Below are 18,511 nucleotides of genomic sequence, written 5' to 3' on the forward strand. Positions count from 1 at the left end.
TGTTCTTCTCTTTCTTGGATGCCTTAAAAATAGAAGAGTATCAGAGGGGTAGCCGTGTTAGTCTGAATCTGTAAAAAGCAACAGAGGGTCCTGTGGCACCTTTGAGACTAACAGAAGTACTGGGAGCATAAGCTTTCGTGGGTAAGAACCTCACTTCTTCAGATGCCATCTGTTACTTTTTAAAAATAGAACTAACCCAGAGATGTCCTTGTTAGGCATGAGGCTAACACAATGCAAACTTTTTAAAACCCTCAGATGCCCACAGTGAACATGTTGTTTGCTTGTGAGCAGACTGCCAGCGGTTCCAGGGATTGGGATCCCACAAACTCTGCCAGGACATCTCAGTCTCCACCCACAGCTACGCTTGCTACTCCAGTGCTCATCACCCAGAGCTATGCTGCCCATACACCTCCCTCATACCAAGTGTGGCATTCATCACACAAGTGCCTCAGCTCCACTAATTATATCCCCGTCACCGTTTTTCCTCAACATGGATTTTGAAGCCCATTGTGCATCAGGGAAAATCTTGCCACATTCCCCCCCACCCCCGTAATTCACTTCACAGGCATGTCTCAGGATGTGCCTTCTGCTTTCTGAACATTAGGAGGCATCAGTGTCTAGAGCTGATCTGAAAGCAGAGTCTATAGGCAGACAGACCTGGACAGTCTGATTGATTTTTTTATTTTTTTAAGACTGAGCTCCTCAGAGCAAGGATTGTGCCTTTCTAGGTGTCTGTGCAATGCCTAGTCCACTTGGCTGCTACTGTAATACCAGTACAGATACTAACACTGCAAATGCTGGGTACCTATTAACCTAGCTAACCACTCATTCCCCTTAGGAGACGGTTGGGTTTTTTGCTTTGGCTTTTGCTCAGTGCCTTTCAGCCTGTATATTACTACAGCAGATCAGGCAAACCTAACCCGGTGAGCCAGCAGGTGGTGGAGCTGCAGGTCTTTTTGTCTTTGACTTTTCCAAGGAAAGCACATTCCCGGCCCCACAGCCAGCGTTGACACCTTCCCTCTGGCTCCCAACATTCTACTACTAACAGTCTCTCAGGGCAGACCAGCCTGGGTGGTTCACAGATGATGAGGCAGTTGCTGAGTGAGCCTCTCAGATCCACCTTGGAAAAGAGCGTGTGTGTGTGTATATGTGTGTGTGTGGGGGGGAGTGGCAGGAGTGATTGGGCACCACTCCCACCCCAGTCTGGGGGCACTGCTGTGCCTCAGTTCCCCTTCTTCTTTGCCCCCTGAGGAACTCACACACCCACCACAGGTGATTCAATTTAATCCCTCCCCCGCCCTTTGATTCGTGCTTTATTGAGCCAGAAACAAAAACACAACAACCAGTTTACTTGGCTCACCTAAGCATAATCTGTTTTGTTGTCATCTTTGCAATTTAAACCTGACTGTCACAATATTTGGTGTTTTCTTAAAGCCCCACCTGCTGAAGTCACCTGATGATGTGAGAATCTCAACTTTCTTTTTTTGGAGGGGTGTGTGTTGAGCAAGTGACTTTCTAGCCTCATGGTTTTGGGGGAAAACCCTGAAAAACACGACCTGACTGTACCCAACAGGCTCAGCAAGAAAAAAAAAGGACCCAGCATATAGTATTATTATTTTCAAGTCCCTTGATTTTTAAGCCGATCATGATTTTTTGGGGCCTTGAGGTGCGTCCATGCTTGGGGTTGGCCATACTGCTTTCCCTTGTCATTAGGGTTTCCCGAGAGAGTCCTGCTACCCTTCCCAGCAAGTCTCTCTTATGCCATTCACCTAGTTAGTGTGTAAATTTTCCCACCTGGTTCCCTTTCCCCAGCGCTCTCAGATACTGAGAGTGAGGGCTAGGGTGACCAGATGTCCCGATTTTATAGGGACAGTCCCGATTTTTGGGTCTTTTTCTTATATAGACTCCTATTACCCCCCACCCCGGTCCCGATGGTTCACACTTGCTGTCTGGTCACCCTAGTGCGGGCAGCCCCTTTTATAGCAGGTGTGCTTCCAGCCTGGACTCAGGTGATCCTAATCTCACGCTCTTAGGCAGTCCTGTGCTCCCCCTGCTCAGGTTTTCACCAGCATCGGCTCACCCCACCCTTCAGCGGAAAACCAGGAGAGTTAGAGATATGACCAAGCTGCGTTCAAGGGCGAGCTCACCTTATGATGGGGCCACAGGGAGGAGATGGAACACAGAAGCCAATGTACACAGGGCAGGCCCTAGAACAAATGGTGCCCCAGGTGAGGAGTGTCCTCAGCGCCCCCTTCTCCCCCCCCCCACATTAGTTAAACTTTTGAATACCTTACAGCACCCTGAGCTCGGCACCCTCCCAATCCCGGCACCTGGGTCACCTGCCCCTAAATCTGGCTCTGAATGTATGTACTCCTGTCAGATTGTCACTGCACCCCTGACCCAGATCCCTGGCTTGTGAAGTGTCCTCAGAGCATGACTCGAACCTGTTTATCCAAGAACGTAACACGAGGACGAGTCGGAGGTTAAACTAACTAACTGCAAATTACCCAAGAGAGTCAGGCAAGGGAACGTGGCTTAGTGGCACGTAGTCCTAGTCCACTTTCTCTGAGGTAAGATGAGGGGTTAAGTATCAAGTGCAAGAGCAATAAAACCGTTTAGATACAAGCGATGTCAGGGAAGTGCTTCGATAAACAACATATTTCAGTTGACTTCTTCCCTCCTGTGGAGATGGGACGCTGACCTGGTCGAGGCTGAAATGGAAGTGGTGCCTCTTCGGACATGAGGCCAAAGTCCCTGAGGGCTCAGTTGACTTTGGTGGAGTTACGCCACCAGCAGAGAATTTAGCCCAATGCTCCTTCTACAGAGAGGCTCCATTCCAGCCATTCGGCATCATGGCGCCTAACTTTTAGATGCCTAGAAAGTCACAGGAACAACACGGCGATCCACCAATGCAATGAATAGGGAGAGACAGGCGTCTTTGAATGGGAGCCACCAACGCCCGAATGCTAAGCACGGAGCTGCCCAAGCTAGCCCAGGGGAAATGCCGATGACAGGGCTTTGCATACTGGGGACTGCCCAGAATGTATGGAACTGTGCAACCAGCTCACCACCACATCCCCACTGCTGCCATGTACTGCTTGTTCCTGGTTTGATTGTAATACATTTGAGTATATTGCAGCGGTGCCACCATCATGGGCTATGGTGGCATCAGAACCTACAAGCAGAGCCATGCTGGGATGAACAGTACCTGTCCAGTAGCTAGAGAGGGGCAGGAGATGATGCAGTTCCCTCTCTGCTGATAGCCAGGGCTTAGAGAGGAGCCAGAGTCCACAGGAAAGGCCATGGAATCCCACTTTTACTCACTGGCATCCCCCAAGAGAAGTACAGAGAAAAATCAGCCCAGGGGAGAAAAGAGTTCAAGGGTCATGAATGGTTGGGGAGACACTGGAGTTCGGGGCGGTGATGCTGTATGGAATATGGGTTTATAATAATTTATAATATTAACAGCAATATTACAGATTGGAATGAATCATGCTAGATATGCTGTGTAAGGTGTTGGTGAAAATGGTCTGATTTGCCAAGTCTAATAATCTTGTTTATGTTTGTATTGCCTTTGTATTATGAGTTAGAGATATGTAGGGTATATCTGTATTTCCAAACTTGTGCTGTGTTTCTGGGTGACACCCCCAGGCAGTTTGACATCAGCACTGCCTAGCCTGTTTGATGGTCCATCAAGGATCATCGGCTGTACAGTTGACCCATTGAGAGAAGGCAAGGGATACATCTTATGAGTCAGCAAGGCATGTAGTAACTGGAGTAACTTTTCTACAAAAAAAGCTCTAAACAAAGTAATGAAAGACCCATCCAAGCTGTGGATGTGTTCCAGAGGGACTTCCAAACCAGCAAACTCACCAATACGCCTAAGAACATGATATATGGACTTGGAAGTTTCTATATGTGTTTGAGTGCTTTATCATTTAACAACTCTTTATAATAAACCTTTAGGTTTTGGATACTAAAGGATTGGCTGGCAGCACGGTATTTTGGGTAGGATCTAAACGAATATTGACCTGGTAATGTGGCTGACCCTATGGGGTCAGAAGAACATTTGGTATATGTGAGCAGAGTTTTTAAATGACTTCTCCCTGTACTGGACCTAGGTGCTGATTGGGAACCAGAGAACTGGAATGGAATTCGGGGACTGGTGGGGAGGGATTTTTTTTTTTTAACTTCTTGATAACCAGCGTGGGAGATCAGAAGTACGAACTGTGACTGGTTGGTGAGTTTAACTTCAGTGTTAACCACTAGTTTGGGAAGTATCTGCTCTCCCTTCTGCAGCCTGGCCTGACCTTGGCATTTTCAGTGAGGGCAGCCCCGGGCACCCCGGGTCACAGGGGTGTGTGAGGGAATTATGAAGAAAGCCTGTAATCTGATATTTGGACAAAAGAAGGTGGAGTCATGGCCAGGAAGAGCTGAGGAATCCCATATTAACCCAGATCGGGAACAGCCGGGCAGTTGAACGTCTGCAAACTCAGAGACAAAATGGACCAGAGCCGCACTAAGAAAGAAGCTTTGGAGAAACGTTTTGATCCCAAAGAGTTTTTGAAAGCTTATTATTCCTTTGACTCCACTAGCAGTGAAAAAAATGATATTTTGATGTTTTTTCTGAGAAACTTCTTTAAGACCTTCATTTTGGGTGAGTGGGGTGTGTTTTGTGCCATTCTGTTTGCACAAAGGCTGTTTTATAGTGGGATGCGTGTTGCTGGAAACATGAGTGTGTAGATCTGGATTTCTTTTAGCAGAGGAGATTTTCCCTAATTATCTTCTACCCCTGCTTTATGGTGTGATGGGCCACAGCTGGTCATCCTCATTACAAAAGCCTGGCACAATAGGTGCGTTGAGAGTAGTATTGTCCTCTAGTGTGTGCAATGACAACACTGGGCTGTGCTAATGACCTAGATGGGTCTCCCAAAGTCAATAGGAGTGTCTGAGATGAAGCATAAAATGGGGGCCACTACAGGCTGAAGAATCAACAGCGGAGAAGGTGCACCTGGATCGTGGCAGCATGGAAGAGGGGAGCGGAGCGGGGGGGAGAGCATGCATCAGAGCTTATGCACAGGGTCCTGTAGGGTGCAGTGGTTGGCGACATCACCGGTGACAGCGGTTATGGCACAGACCAGGACGGAGCAAATCCTCCTTTAGTAGTTTGTGCCTTAAGTACAGTCTCCCTACAAGATTGACCAGCTCCTCATCCCATGCAGTAGAGCTCTGTGCCATTCCCCAGCAAGCCCTGATCCCAGCATTGCGATGACGAATGGCTGGTGGTAGATCAGAAGCCGGCACGTGCCACTGAGCCAGGAGTCGCCAGTCAAGGAGCTCCCCAGTGGTCCCCGAAAGAGGGACTTTCTCTCAAGCTGTTCGTGTGTCTAGGCTTGTGGGCCCGTAGAATGTACTTTCAAAGCTACCGGGGCTGTGTGAGTATTGCTAACTCCAAGGCAAGTGAGCTTAAATAACAGATGTTAAAAGATAACACAACTTGGGTTTTGTTTCGGTGCCTTCTGGATCTTGAGGTTTTCGGGTTGTTATTTTTTTAAGCTTTCTCCACAACTCTTCACACTAGAAACTAGCTTTAATTGACTTTATTTATTCAAATGAAAGATGAGATGAGATCTCCCAGTGCCAGCTTTAAGAAAGATATGGACAAATCGGAGAGGGCCCAGGGGAGATGAACAAAAAAAGAGAGAAGGCTTAAAAATCTGACTTCCAGGCAGGATTGGCAGAATTCAATATTAATTTTTTTTATACTTTCAATGGATAAGATCAATGTTTATTTTTAAGCTTCTTTATTTTAATTGATTTAATTTTTCACACTTGTGGGAAATTATATGACACTCGGGTGGGGAGGGAGTCAGAAAACAATTATTTAATGACAGTAGACACTAAGATTTAAAACGTTAAAGTTTTATAACCTGTAAAACACCAATTGTCAATATCACATGCCAAATATTTTACAGCTAAATATCCCTAAATCCAAGTCAAATAAGTTCTGGAGCAGGATTTCTCTTACTTTGGCTAGCTGTGTATTTCAGTTATTATCAATGGAAATGCTTTTTAGTCAGTTTGTGTGTATGTGGTGAAATCAACGTTTATTGACGTTTACCGATACAAATCTAATCCTTTTCAACCTGCTTATGAGGCAACCTCATCATACCGTCCCCTCCATAAACTTATCAAGCTCAGTCTTGAAGCCAGTCAGGGGTCCTTCGCTGCATTTTACCTCTGCTGGAACTGGCCTTCTTAAAACCCTTTATAAACCCAGAGGGGAAATTGTCCAGCTTGTACCCTCGGCCCCCCAAACCTCCTCCTCTCCCATCCTCTGCTGCTGTATGTGCTGATACACAGGTATTTTGCATTCCAAACCAGATGGCGTTAAAGGCAACACCCTGATTCGTATTGGCGGTGTGCCCAGCATTCTCGAACTCCTTTCTGCCTGTGAGTCCTTCAAGGAGATCATCATCATACAGAATACGGATCGGAACTGCCAGGAACTGCAGAAATGGCTAAAGAAAGAGCCGGGAGCGTTTAACTGGACTCCGGTGGTGAAATACGCGTGTGAGCTGGAAGGGGACAGGTACGGGGAGGAGACCTAGTTCTGTTACAATTCACCTAAAGAAAATATGTAAAAATCCCTTTTAATCTGTGGATCTTCCTTCTCTGGGGTACTTTTTTCCTAATAATTGTTATGTATTATGGTGGTCTTCAATAGGTATAAAAAGAAAGAAGTGGATTGGATTGAAGTAAAGAGAAAAATTTAAGTCCTGGAACCAGGACTCCCCTCCAGCTACCGCTAGCAAGGGATTCCTCTGAATTCAGCAGACTCAGAGCTTGATCTTGCAATGCTTACAAGAGGAAGGTTTACTCCTACAAGGGTAATTCTCGCCCCCCCCCCCACCCTCCGGCAGAGTGGTGAACACTTCAGGATTAGACACCCCTTCACTCCCATTTTAGCCTTCAAAATGGGCCGTAAGCACTAGATGTTCCAAACAGCTGAGCGCACGGGGTGCTGAGCTCCTTAGATTATTGGCCACACTTTATATAATCTTCCATTTATATGAGTGGGCTATAAAGGGTGAATAAATGGTGAGTACATGTTTTAATAACGGGTTAGTCTATTGCTCAAAAGTGTTACAGGGCCCAACAGATCAATAACGATTTACACCATTTTCTACAGATTTGCTGATAACCAAACATTTATGACACATAGTATTTGTGTCTGTAAGATGCCTGTGTCATTTATTAACCCTTATAAAACCATTATAAATGGGAGCTTCATATAAAGTGTGACCATCTCTGGCTAAATGGGAGCTGAGGTCTTCTACAAATCTGGCCTTAAGCAGGTGAATTGCACCCAACAGAGATATCATGTGACCATGTAACTCATCCACTGAGCCGATTGCAGATATATTGACTGTATGTGCTGGTCCTGGATATGAAGGGCTCTTTGGCACAATAGTAGCACATTTCTCTTCAGTGTTATATTTATCTTTCCAGGAAAAAGTGGGCTGAGAAGGAAGAGAAATTACGAAGAACAGTCAAGCAGGTTCTGGAATGTGATGTCACCAAATTCAACCCTGTGACCTTTGCCTCTCTGCCCCCTGCTGACTGCCTGCTCTTGTGCCATTTAGATGCAAGTTGCAATGACCTGAGTACCTACCGTGCTGCACTGAAGAACTTCAGCTCCCTGTTAAAGCCAGGGGGTCACTTGCTGATGGTGAACGCAATGAAGTGTAGTCATTTTGTAGTTGGCCAACAGAAGTTTCCCTGCCTCTTTCTGGAGAAGGAGGTTCTGGAGGAAGCAGTGAAGGAGGCTGGTTATGATATTTTGCAGTTTGAGGTGACTCCCATATGCCATCCAGCTAGTTTGGTAGAGCATGAGGGGATCTCTTACCTAGTTGCTTCCAAAGGGAAGGGCAAAGAAGATTAAAGAGCAAATACATCAGCTCAGTGCAAGTAGAGAGGCAGAATAGATTAGCTGTAGATGCTGGTAGACCTGAAGCTCAATGTGCTCTCTGGAGCTTTGATGACCTCCAAGAACTCTGGAGAGCCAGTTTGTTCATGATGCACTAGCTTGAACCCCTTGTTGTGCCACTAAAGCTGCCCTCATCACCGTCCTTTCCCACTCAGAGCTGCTATCATATCTCCCTGGCCTCCAACCCCACTGTGCTTCATCCAGTCTAGCTGCACTCCACTCGGCTTCATCCTCTCCCTTCATCCTCTCCATCCTCTTGCCATGTTTTGCCTAGTGTCAGGCTACAGCTGTGCAGTTAATCATAATTACATAATGAATCATACAAAGCTCTTCTCACTGCTAATGGACTGGAGCCTGCTCCCAGTAGTCAGTGGAAAAACTCCCATTGGCTTCAGTGGTGCAGGACTGGGCCCAATCAGTGCTGGGTTTGGAATCATTGGTGGATGGGGTTTAGAAAGAGGATCAAAACCCATCTACAGGCCCAACCACCCCAGATTTAGGAACAGACGTTCTGCCCCTGAGCTGCCTCTGGATTCAAATTCTGCAAATAGCTCCATTTGATAATGGGTTGAGCTACTCCTTTCTAACCCCGAATTTTGCAACTCGTTCCCTTGTCACGTGTTTAGCTTTGTGCCTTTCTATGCATCTGCATTAGACTGTAAACTCCTTGGGGCAGCCATCCTGCCTCCTTGAGAGTCTTGTCTCCCGGCATTGAGAGCATGGCTCACACTGTACACATCATCCTCAATACTGCCTATAACCTCGCTGTGATTTTAACATTGATCCGTTTGAACTGATTGGCTGGGGCCTGACAGCTGCATTGGGCCATGGTGTTGGTTGAATGATTTGTCTTGGTAAATAATTGTAATCTCCACCCAATCGGTGCTTGCCTAATAAAGATCTCTTTCCGATATGAAATAATCTGTGGTTCCTGGTCTTATTATTACCTTTGCAGAAGGAGATTTACAGGTTAATACATCTGGATTTAAACTATATCACTATGTCTACACAGGGATAAAAATCCTGAGGCTGGCCCAGGTCAGCTGACCAGGGCTCGTGGGGATTGGATTCCGGGGCTAAAAAATTGCTACATAGACATTTGGGCTTGGACTGGAGCCCGAGCTCTGGAACCAGAGCAGCCACGGCCATGCCGCAGGTCTTTTATCCCTGTGTAGACAGACCCCGAGTCAGTCCTCTCTTTGCTTAAGGGACACAAATGAAAGGATCTAACTTCTCTCCTGAAAACCCTCTAAAGCAGAGTCTCAATGCTGAATGTAAAAGGAAAGTTGAGTGAAATACCACTACACTTTTTTGCTCCCCAAAAGGGGAAAATCACAGCCAATGTACACCTCCCACCGCTGCAGAATACAGCTAAAACAGGTGCAAAGATGTCACAGATACCATTACTGCGCATTTGGCAGATGCATTCTTGGGGATCCATCACACATCACCAAAAATGATGGCAGCGGCTCAGTGAGAGCCTGTAGTCTGTGACAGGAACTTGGCCTAATCTCAGAGCCCTCTCACTATGCAAGTATCTGCTTTTGAGCTCTAGAAGGGCAGAGGCTGCCTAATGCTGTTAACTATTTATACAACTTTATATCAGCTTCCAGCCTGGGATTCCGTTAGGGACCTGTAATCTGCCCTGGAGTTGTGAAAAGCAAATGAGAGTAAGAAAAAAAGTTTTTAAGCAACACCAAGTTGTACATCTAACGTTAAAAGCCGTAGGGGCTGAGTTCCACAGCTGCACTCTTCTTGCAGACACATGAAAGTGTTAAAAGGCAGAGTTCAGAGAGTGCGTCACTAGGGGCAGCTCACTGTGGGCTGGGGACCCTAGGAAAACCAGCACAGTTTATGTGCAGACTCAGAGCGAGCACCATGGCTCAGTTCACCGGAGGAGACGATTACCAGGCAGAGTTTGATCCAAAGGCCTATCTCGGATATTTTAAATTTGGAGAAGACACCTTGGGAGAGGAATATCTTAACTTTGCCCTGAAACACTATTGTAAAACCTTCACTTCAGGTATGGCCTGTTGGTGGGATCTGGGACTCATCCCTGGCTTGTCTATCCTTCTCTGCCGTGGCGCTGGAACATTTTTAATAGTGGGGGAGCTGAAAGCAGCCCCCTTCCCCAGTCCATGCCCCACCCAAGAGCTGGGGCTGGGAGCAGAGCCGTGTCTCCAGGAGGGATGGACCCGAACAGGGTAAGGGGAACGAGGCTGGGGCTGGCAGCTGGGAACCCAGGCGCGCGCCGGGAGCCTGCTGGGAGCCAGAAGCAGAGCCCCGGCTCGGGTCCGGCGGCTGGGACACCATGTGCAGGGCCGGGAGCAGAGCCCAGCGTAAAATCTGAGGCTGCTGCAACACCTCCCGCACCCCTGATTCCCGCGTCTATGCTTGTCTGTGACATTAGAAACCAGGTTATTGTCGTGGCACCTTTTGGCCTGGGTTGTGGTGAAGTATCCTGTAATATGCATTAGTTATTTGGTTTCCATGGTCACACCTATCTGATGTGCAAGAAACATGCTAGGGCAGTTCATCAACTCTCACCTTGCGGCACAGGGGGGCTGAGGACCCGTCAGCTAGTGGTCTAGATAGAAAGCCCCATTAAATAGGCTAAATATTATTGTTCAGCCTGTGGAAGTACCACAGGTCCTCAGAAAGCTTTTCCCATCCTCCCCTTTCTGCAAGCATTCATGCACTACGGCCATGGACTGAGACTCAGGACACCTGGGTTCTGTTCTCAAGCCTGACACTAACCTTCCCATTGACCCCGGGCAAGTCACATCACTGATCTGTGCCTCATTTGTAAAACAGGGATAATGACATCAGTGTTCCGGTCCAAAGCGCTTGGAGCTGTACAAATGTAAAGCACTAGACAGAAAAGTTAGTTATTATTCATTATTATCTAGCAAATTTCCCCGTAGCCTTCTCCTGGGAACGGAAATGAGGTCTTTTATGAAGAGCTCCAACTCTGTTCAAAAATCACCCCTGCAGTTAAATTTCTGAATATACTTGCTTGCATCCCTTACTACGAAGTAGATGTGATGCAAATTTAAATTCTGTTTACAAAGCTGTTGGATTGCAAGGGCCAGAGATATTGCATCATACTGTATTTTTCTAGTATTAACTATTACTGTAACCATATAGATACATGCGTAATCCTGGGGATTGTCCTTAAGTTCAGTAACTTGTAAGGGGGAATTGCTTGGCTCATGGGGACTGGTAATAAACTTAGAGGATCTTACATTACAGAAAAACTAAAACTGAATAGAAATGTAAGTGCAATAAAAAGGGTATCTGATGCTAATTTGCATGTCAAGAAGCATTGAGGACTTGCAGCCAACGCTTTGTAACACTGAAGTCACCAGGCGTTTGGCCATTGTCTTCAATGGAAGCAAGATTAACTCTAGATGTATTAAACTAAATCAACTAAGTTTAATTGAGAGGAAGTTGCATTTTGTCAGGTTAAGATGCAATGAGCGCCAGGAATTCCTTATTCTGAAACAGGTGTGCTGAAAGGCGACACCCTGATTGATATTGGCAGTGGCCCCACCATCCACCAGCTCCTCTCCGCCTGCGAATCCTTTAAGGAGATCATCGTTTCAGACTATACAGATTGGAACCTCCGGGAACTGGAGAAATGGCTGAAGAATGAGCCAGAAGCATTTGACTGGACTCCAGTGGTGAAATACGTGTGTGAGCTAGAGGGAAACAGGTACAGGGGCTGGAAATAGCAGATTGTCTAAAGTCCTTGTGTATTGCTTAGTCTGTCTGTGCAGCATCATCTACTTATCCTGATCTGCTGGAAGCTGCAACATAATCACTGGTGAATACAGGCAGAAATTTTGGAGAGAAAATAAAGAGCAGGGGGAATGTGGTTTTCAGTCATGGTAGGCGTCTGTATAGGGTCCCCAGGAGATCTCAGCATCAAAGATCTTGGAGAGAGCTATCGACTGATAATGGCATTTTCCCATCTGAAATGCAGAGGCAAGGGTCAATTCATCTGGTTTCAGATTTTTTAAAAATCCAAAATTCAGTCAGAGGGTCCACTGGAAAAGTAGCCAGAGCTCATGTCCCGTGGAAAGGGAACTAAAGATAAAGTTAACACAAGGTCCTACAAACACACATCACTCTAGCGAATTATGTTTTCCTTCTAATACTCACACCTAGATCATAGGAAGACACAAATTGCAGGTAACCCTTTGGAGTCCATCTTGTATTGTACGTGTGTATGTCTCTGCAGGGGAAAGGAGGCTGAGAAAGAGGCAAAATTAAGGAAAACCATCAAACAGGTTCTAAAATGTGATGTCCACAAAAGCAACCCCATGGATCCAATTGTCCTGCCTCCAGCTGACGGCCTGGTCTCATCACTGTGCTTGGAATCTGCTTGCAAAGATCTGACCACTTATCGCATTGCTCTGAAGAACATCAGCTCCCTGTTAAAGCCAGGAGGACCCTTGGTGCTGAGTGGAGTTTTGGGCTGCAGTTTCTACATGGTTGGCCCCAAAAGGTTCTCGTGTTTGGTGCTGAGAGAGGAATTTCTGAGAGAAGCCCTCAGTGAAACTGGCTTCATCATTCAGGAGTTTGAGGTTCTCGTCAGGGTTGATAATATCGATGACAGCTCTGATTTCTCTGGGAAGTTCTTCATTCTTGCTCGCAAAGAGGAAGCAATATAAATCCTTTGCTGAGTACGGGTAAAGGACCCCTTCCCCCACCCCCGAAGTAAGGGAGATAATATTACTACTAAACATACCAATGAAATGAATGCTGTATTTTCTCCAGCAATGTTAACTACATTAACCCTTTCTTGTGAAATACACAATGCCCATGACCAATTGTTACTGTCTAAATACCAATAAATCAGAGCTAGAAATCTTGTTAAGTATTTTATTTTTTGTTCTTCTCTTTCTTGGATGCCTTAAAAATAGAACTGACCCATAGGTGTCCTTGTTAGGCATGAGGCTAACACAATGCAAACTTTTTAAAACCCTCAGATGCCCACAGTGAACATGTTGTTTGGTTGTGAGCAGACTGCCAGCTGTTCCAGGGACTGGGGTCCCACAAACTCTGCCAGGACATCTCAGTCTCCACCCACAGCTACACCTGCTACTCCAGTGCTCATCACCCAGAGCTATGCTGCCCATACACCTCCCTCATACCAAGTGTGGCATTCATCACACAGTGCCTCAGCTTCACTAATTATATCCCTGTCACCATTTTTCCTCAACATGGATTTTGAAGCCCATTGTGCATCAGGGAAAATCTTGACATTTCTCCCCCATCCCCTGTAATTCACTTCACAGGCATGTCTCAGAATGTGCCTTCTGCTTTCTGAACATTAGGAGGCATCAGTGTCTAGGGCTGATCTGAAAGCAGAGTCTATAGGCAGACAGACCTGGACAGTCTGTTTGTTTGATTTTTTTGTTTGTTTTAAGACTGAGCTCCTCAGAGCAAGGATTGTGCCTTTCTAGGTGTCTGTGCAATGCCTAGCCCACTTGGCTGCTACGGTAATACCAGTACAGATACTAACACTGCAAATGCTGGGTACCTATTAACCTAGCTAACCATGCATTCCCCTTAGGAGATGGTTGGGTTTTTTTGCTTTGGCTTTTGCTCAGTGCCTTTCAGCCTGTATATTACTACAGCAGATCAGGCAAACCTAACCCGGTGAGCCAGCAGGTGATGGAGCTGCAGGTCTTTTTGTCTTTGACTTTTCCAAGGAAAGCACATTCCCGGCCCCACAGCCAGCGTTGACACCTTCCCTCTGGCTCCCAACATTCTACTACTAACAGTCTCTCAGGGCAGAGCAGCCCGGGTGGTTCACAGATGATGAGGCAGTTCCTGAGTGAGCCTCTCAGATCCACATTGGAAAAGAGCATGTGTGTGTGTGGGGGGGGGGTGGGAGAGTGGCCGGGGTGATTGGGCACCACTCCCATGCCAGTCTGGGGGCACTGCTGTGCCTCAGTTCCCCTCCTTCTTTGCCCCCTGAGGCACTCACACACACACACCACAGGTGATTCAATATAATCCCCACCCCCTCCCGATCCGTGCTTTATTGAGCCAGAAACAAAAACACAACAACCAGTTCACTTGGCTCACCTAAGCATAATCTGTTTTGTTGTCATCTTTGCAATTTAAACATGAGTGTCACAATATTTGGTGTTTTCTTAAAGCCCCACCTGCTGAAGTCACCTGATGATGTGAGAATCTCAACTTTCTTTTTTTGGAGGGGTGTGTATTGCGCAATTGACTTTCTAGCCCTCATGGTTTTGGGGGGAAAACCCTGAAAAACACGACCTGACTGTACCCAACAGGCTCACTAAGGAAAAAAAAAGGACCCAGCATATATTATTATTATTTCAAGTCCCTTGATTTTTTTAGCCGATCATGATTTTTTGGGGCCTTGTGGTGCTTCCATACTTGGGGTTGACCATACTGCTTTCCCTTGTCATTAGGGTTTCCCAAGAGAGTCCTGCTACCCTTCTTCGCAAGTCTCTCTTACGCCATTCACCTAGTTAGTGTGTAAACTTTCCCACCTGATTCTCTTTCCCCAGCGCTCTTAGAAACAGAGAGTGCGGGCTAGGGTGACCAGATGTCCAGATTTTATAGGGACAGTCCCGATTTTTGGGTCTTTTTCTTATATAGGCTCCTATTACCCCCCACCCCGGACCCGATTGTTCACACTTGCTGTCTGGTCACCCTAGTGCGGGCAGCCCCTTTTATAGCAGGCGTGCTTCCAGCCTGGACTCAGGTGATCCTAATCTCACGCTCTTAAGCAGTCCTGTGCTCCCCCTGCTCAGGTTTTCACCAGCATCGGCTCAGTCCCACCCTTCAGAGGAAAACTAGGACAGTTAGAGACATGCCCAAGCTGCCTTCAAGGGCGAGCTCACCTTATGATGGGGCCACAGGGAGGAGATGGAACACAGAAGCCAATGTACACAGGGCAGCCCTAGAACAAATGGTGCCCCAGGAGAGGAGTGTCCTCAGCGCCCCCTCCCCCCGCCCCACACACATTAGTTAAACTTTTGAATACCTTACAGCACCCTGAGCTCAGCACCCTCCCAATCCCTGCACCTGGGTCACCTGCCCCTAAATCAGACTCTGAATGTACGTACTCCTGTCAGATTGTCACTTGCACCCCTGACCCAGATCCCTGGCTTGTGAAGTGTCCTCAGAGCATCAGTCGAACCTGTTTATCCAAGAACGTAACATGAGGACGAGTCGGAGGTTAATCTAACTAACTGCAAATTACCCAAGAGAGTCAGGCAAGGGAACGTGGCTTAGTGGCACGTAGTCCTAGTCCACTTTCTCTGAGGTAAGATGACGGGTTAGTTAACAAGTGCAAGAGCAATAAAACCATTTAGATACAAGCTATGTCAGAACAGTGCTTCGATAAACAACATATTTCAGTTGACCTCTTCCCTCCTGTGCAGCTGGGACGCTGACCTGGTTGAGGCTAAAATGGAAGCGGTGCCTCTTCGGACATGAGGCCAAAGTCCCTGGGGGCTCAGTTGACTTTGGTGGAGTTGCGCCACCAGCAGAGAATTTAGCCCAATGCTCCTTCTACAGAGAGGCTCCTTTCCAGCCAAGCTGGATATACGTGTATGTGGCTACCTGGGGCCATTGTCACAGTCATGGGGATTGCCGCAGGTCAGCGGTTCCCTTTGCCAGAATGGGTTGAGTGCCACAGATTTTGGGTCAGTTCTCCCAGGGGAATTAGCCAGAAGAGTTTTAGGCCCGGATCCACAAAGGGACTTGGGCGTTGCAGCATTCGGCATCATGGCGCCTAACTTTTAGATGCCTAGAAAGTCACAGGAACAACACGGCGATCCACCAATGCAATGAATAGGGAGAGACAGGCCTCTTTGAACGGGAGCCACCAACGCCCGAATGCTAAGCACGGAGCTGCCCAAGCTAGCCCAGGGGAAATGCTGATGACAGGGCTTTGCATATTGGGGACTGCCCAGAATGTATGGAACTGTGCAACCAGCTCACCACCACATCCCCACTGCTGCCATGTACTGCTTGTTCCTGGTTTGATTGTAATACATTTGAGTATCTTGCAGCAGTGCCACCATCATGGGCTATGGTGGCATCAGAACCTACAAGCAGAGCCATGCTGGGATGAACGGTACCTGTCCAGTAGCTAGAGAGGGGCAGGAGATGATGCAGTTCCCTCTCTGCTGATAGCCAGGGCTCAGGCTTGGTCTACACTAAACCCCCAAATCGAACTAAGGTACGCAACTTCAGCTACGTGAATAACGTAGCTGAAGTCGACGTACCTTAGTTCGAACTTACCGCCGTCCAGACCCGGCAGGCAGGCTCCCCCGTCGACTCCGCGTACTCCTCTCGGCGAGCAGGATTACCGGAGTCGACGGGGAGCACTTCTGAGTTCGATTTATCGTGTCCAGACTAGACGCGATAAATCGAACCCAGAAGTTCGATTGCCTGCCGCCGAACCAGCGCGGTAAGTATAGACAAGCACTTAGAGAGGAGCCAGAGTTCACAGGAAAGGCCATGGAATCCCACTTTTACTCACTGGCATCCCCCAAGAGAAGGCCAGAGAAAAATCAGCCCAGGGGAGAAAAGAGTTCAAGGGTCATGAATGGTTGGGGACACACTGGAGTTCGGGGCGGTGACGCTGAATGGAATATGGATTTATAATAATTTATAATATTAACAGCAATATTACAAATTGGAATGAATCATGCTAGATATGCTGTGTAAGGTGTTGGTGAAAATGTTCTGATTTCCCAAGTCTAATAATCTTGTTTATGTTTGTATTGCCTTTGTATTGTGAGTTAGAGATATGTAGGGTATATCTGTATTTCCAAACTTGTGCTGTGTTTCTGGGTGACACCCCCAGGCAATTTGACATCAGCACTGCCCAACCTGTTTGATGGTCCATCAAGGATCATCGGCTGTACAGTTGACCCATTGAGAGAAGGCAAGGGATACATCTTATCAGTCAGCAAGGCATGTAGTAACTGGAGTAACTTTTCTACAAACAAAGCTCTAAACAAAGTACTGAAAGACCCATCCAAGCTGTGGATGTGTTCCAGAGGGACTTCCAAGCCAGCAAACTCACCAATACTCCTAAGAACATGATATATGGACTTGGAAGTTTCTATATGTGTTTGAGTGCTTTATCATTTAACAACTCTTTATAATAAACCTTTAGTTTTAGACACTAAAGGATTGGCTGGCAGCACGGTATTTTGGGTAGGATCTAAACGAATATTGACCTGGTAACGTGGCTGACCCTATGGGGTCAGAAGAACATTTGGTATATGTGAGCAGAGTTTTTAAATGACTTCTCCCTGTACTGGACCTAGGTGCTGATTGGGAACCAGAGAACTGGAATGGAATTAGGGGACTGGGGGGGATTTTTTTTTTAAACTTCTTGATAACCAGCGTGGGAGATCAGAAGTACGAACTCTGACTGGTTGGTGAGTTTAACTTCAGTGTTAACCACTAGTTTGGGGAGTATCTGCTCTCCCTTCTGCAGCCTGGCCTGACCTTGGCATTTTCAGTGAGGGCAGCTCCGGGCACCCCGGGTCACAGGGGTGTGTGAGGGAGTTATGAAGAAAGCCTGTAATCTGATATTTGGACAAAAGAAGGTGGAGCCATGGCCGGGAAGAGCTGAGGAACCCCATATTAACCCAGGTCGGGAACAGCCGGGCAGTTGAACGTCTGCAAACTCAGAGACAAAATGGACCAGAGCCGCACTAAGAAAGAAGCTTTGGAGAAACTTTTTGATCCAAAAGAGTTTTTGAAAGCTTATTATTCCTTTGACTCCACAAGCAGTGAAAAAAATGATATTTTGATGTTTCTTCTGAGAAACTTCTTTAAGACCTTCATTTTGGGTGAGTGGGGTGTGTTTTGTGCCATTCTGTTTGCACAAAGGCTGTTTCATAGTGGGATGAGTATTGCTGGAAACATGATTGTGTAGATCTAGATTTCTTTTAGAAGAGGAGATTTTCCCTAATTATCTTCTACCCCTGCTTTATGGCGTGATGGGCCACAGCTGGTCATCCTCATTACAAAAGCCTGGCACAATAGGTGGGTTGAGAGTAGTATTGTTCTCTAGTGTGTGCAATGACAACACTGGGCTGTGCTAATGACCTAGATGGGTCTCCCAAAGTCAATAGGAGAGTCTGAGATGAAGCATAAAATGGGGGCCACTACAGGCTGAAGAATCAACAGTGGAGAAGGTGCACCTGGATCGTGGCAGCATGGAAGAGGGGAGAGGAGGGCGGGGAAGAGCATGCATCAGTGCTTGTGCACAGGGTCCTGTAGGGTGCAGTGGTTGGGGACATCGCTGGTGACAGCGGGTATGGCACAGACCAGGACAGAGCAAATCCTCCTTTACTAATTTGTGCCTTAAGTACAGTCTCCCTACAAGATTGACCAGCTCCTCATCCCATGCAGTAGAGCTCTGTGCCATTCCCCAGCAAGCCCTGGTCCTAGCAGTGGGATGACGTATGGCTGGTGGTAGATCAGAAGCCGGCTCGTGCCACT

The 18,511-nt window shown here is 47.0% G+C and overlaps 2 protein-coding genes across 5 annotated transcripts in view; both read left to right on the plus strand.

Annotated features, from left to right (window-relative positions):
* The first annotated feature begins 93 nt into the window (after window positions 1–93).
* LOC101952940 (nicotinamide N-methyltransferase-like) lies at window positions 94–8,902 on the plus strand. Its single transcript, XM_065569153.1, has 3 exons — window positions 94–4,657; window positions 6,385–6,592; window positions 7,513–8,902. Exons 1-3 carry the CDS (start codon window positions 4,504–4,506, stop codon window positions 7,943–7,945), a joined length of 795 nt encoding a protein of 264 aa, XP_065425225.1. The 5' UTR covers window positions 94–4,503; the 3' UTR covers window positions 7,946–8,902.
* Window positions 8,903–9,667: 765 nt separating this feature from the next.
* LOC101938004 (nicotinamide N-methyltransferase-like) overlaps window positions 9,668–18,511 on the plus strand; it is a 39,410-nt gene continuing 30,566 nt past the window's right edge. Inside the window, exons 1-3 of one of the 4 annotated variants that reach the window (XM_065568971.1) lie at window positions 9,668–10,013; window positions 11,498–11,705; window positions 12,234–12,875. In XM_065568971.1, coding sequence (XP_065425043.1) covers window positions 9,845–10,013; window positions 11,498–11,705; window positions 12,234–12,666 — 810 coding nt within the window. In that variant the 5' untranslated portion in view covers window positions 9,668–9,844 and the 3' untranslated portion in view covers window positions 12,667–12,875. Of the gene's footprint in view, window positions 10,014–11,497; window positions 11,706–12,233; window positions 17,857–18,511 lie in introns of those variants that run through there. The other 3 variants (XM_065568968.1, XM_065568969.1, XM_065568970.1) reach the window with 3 other exon arrangements.

Source organism: Chrysemys picta, chromosome 16 (assembly GCF_011386835.1).
Source record: "Chrysemys picta bellii isolate R12L10 chromosome 16, ASM1138683v2, whole genome shotgun sequence".
Taxonomy (NCBI): domain Eukaryota; kingdom Metazoa; phylum Chordata; order Testudines; family Emydidae; genus Chrysemys; species Chrysemys picta.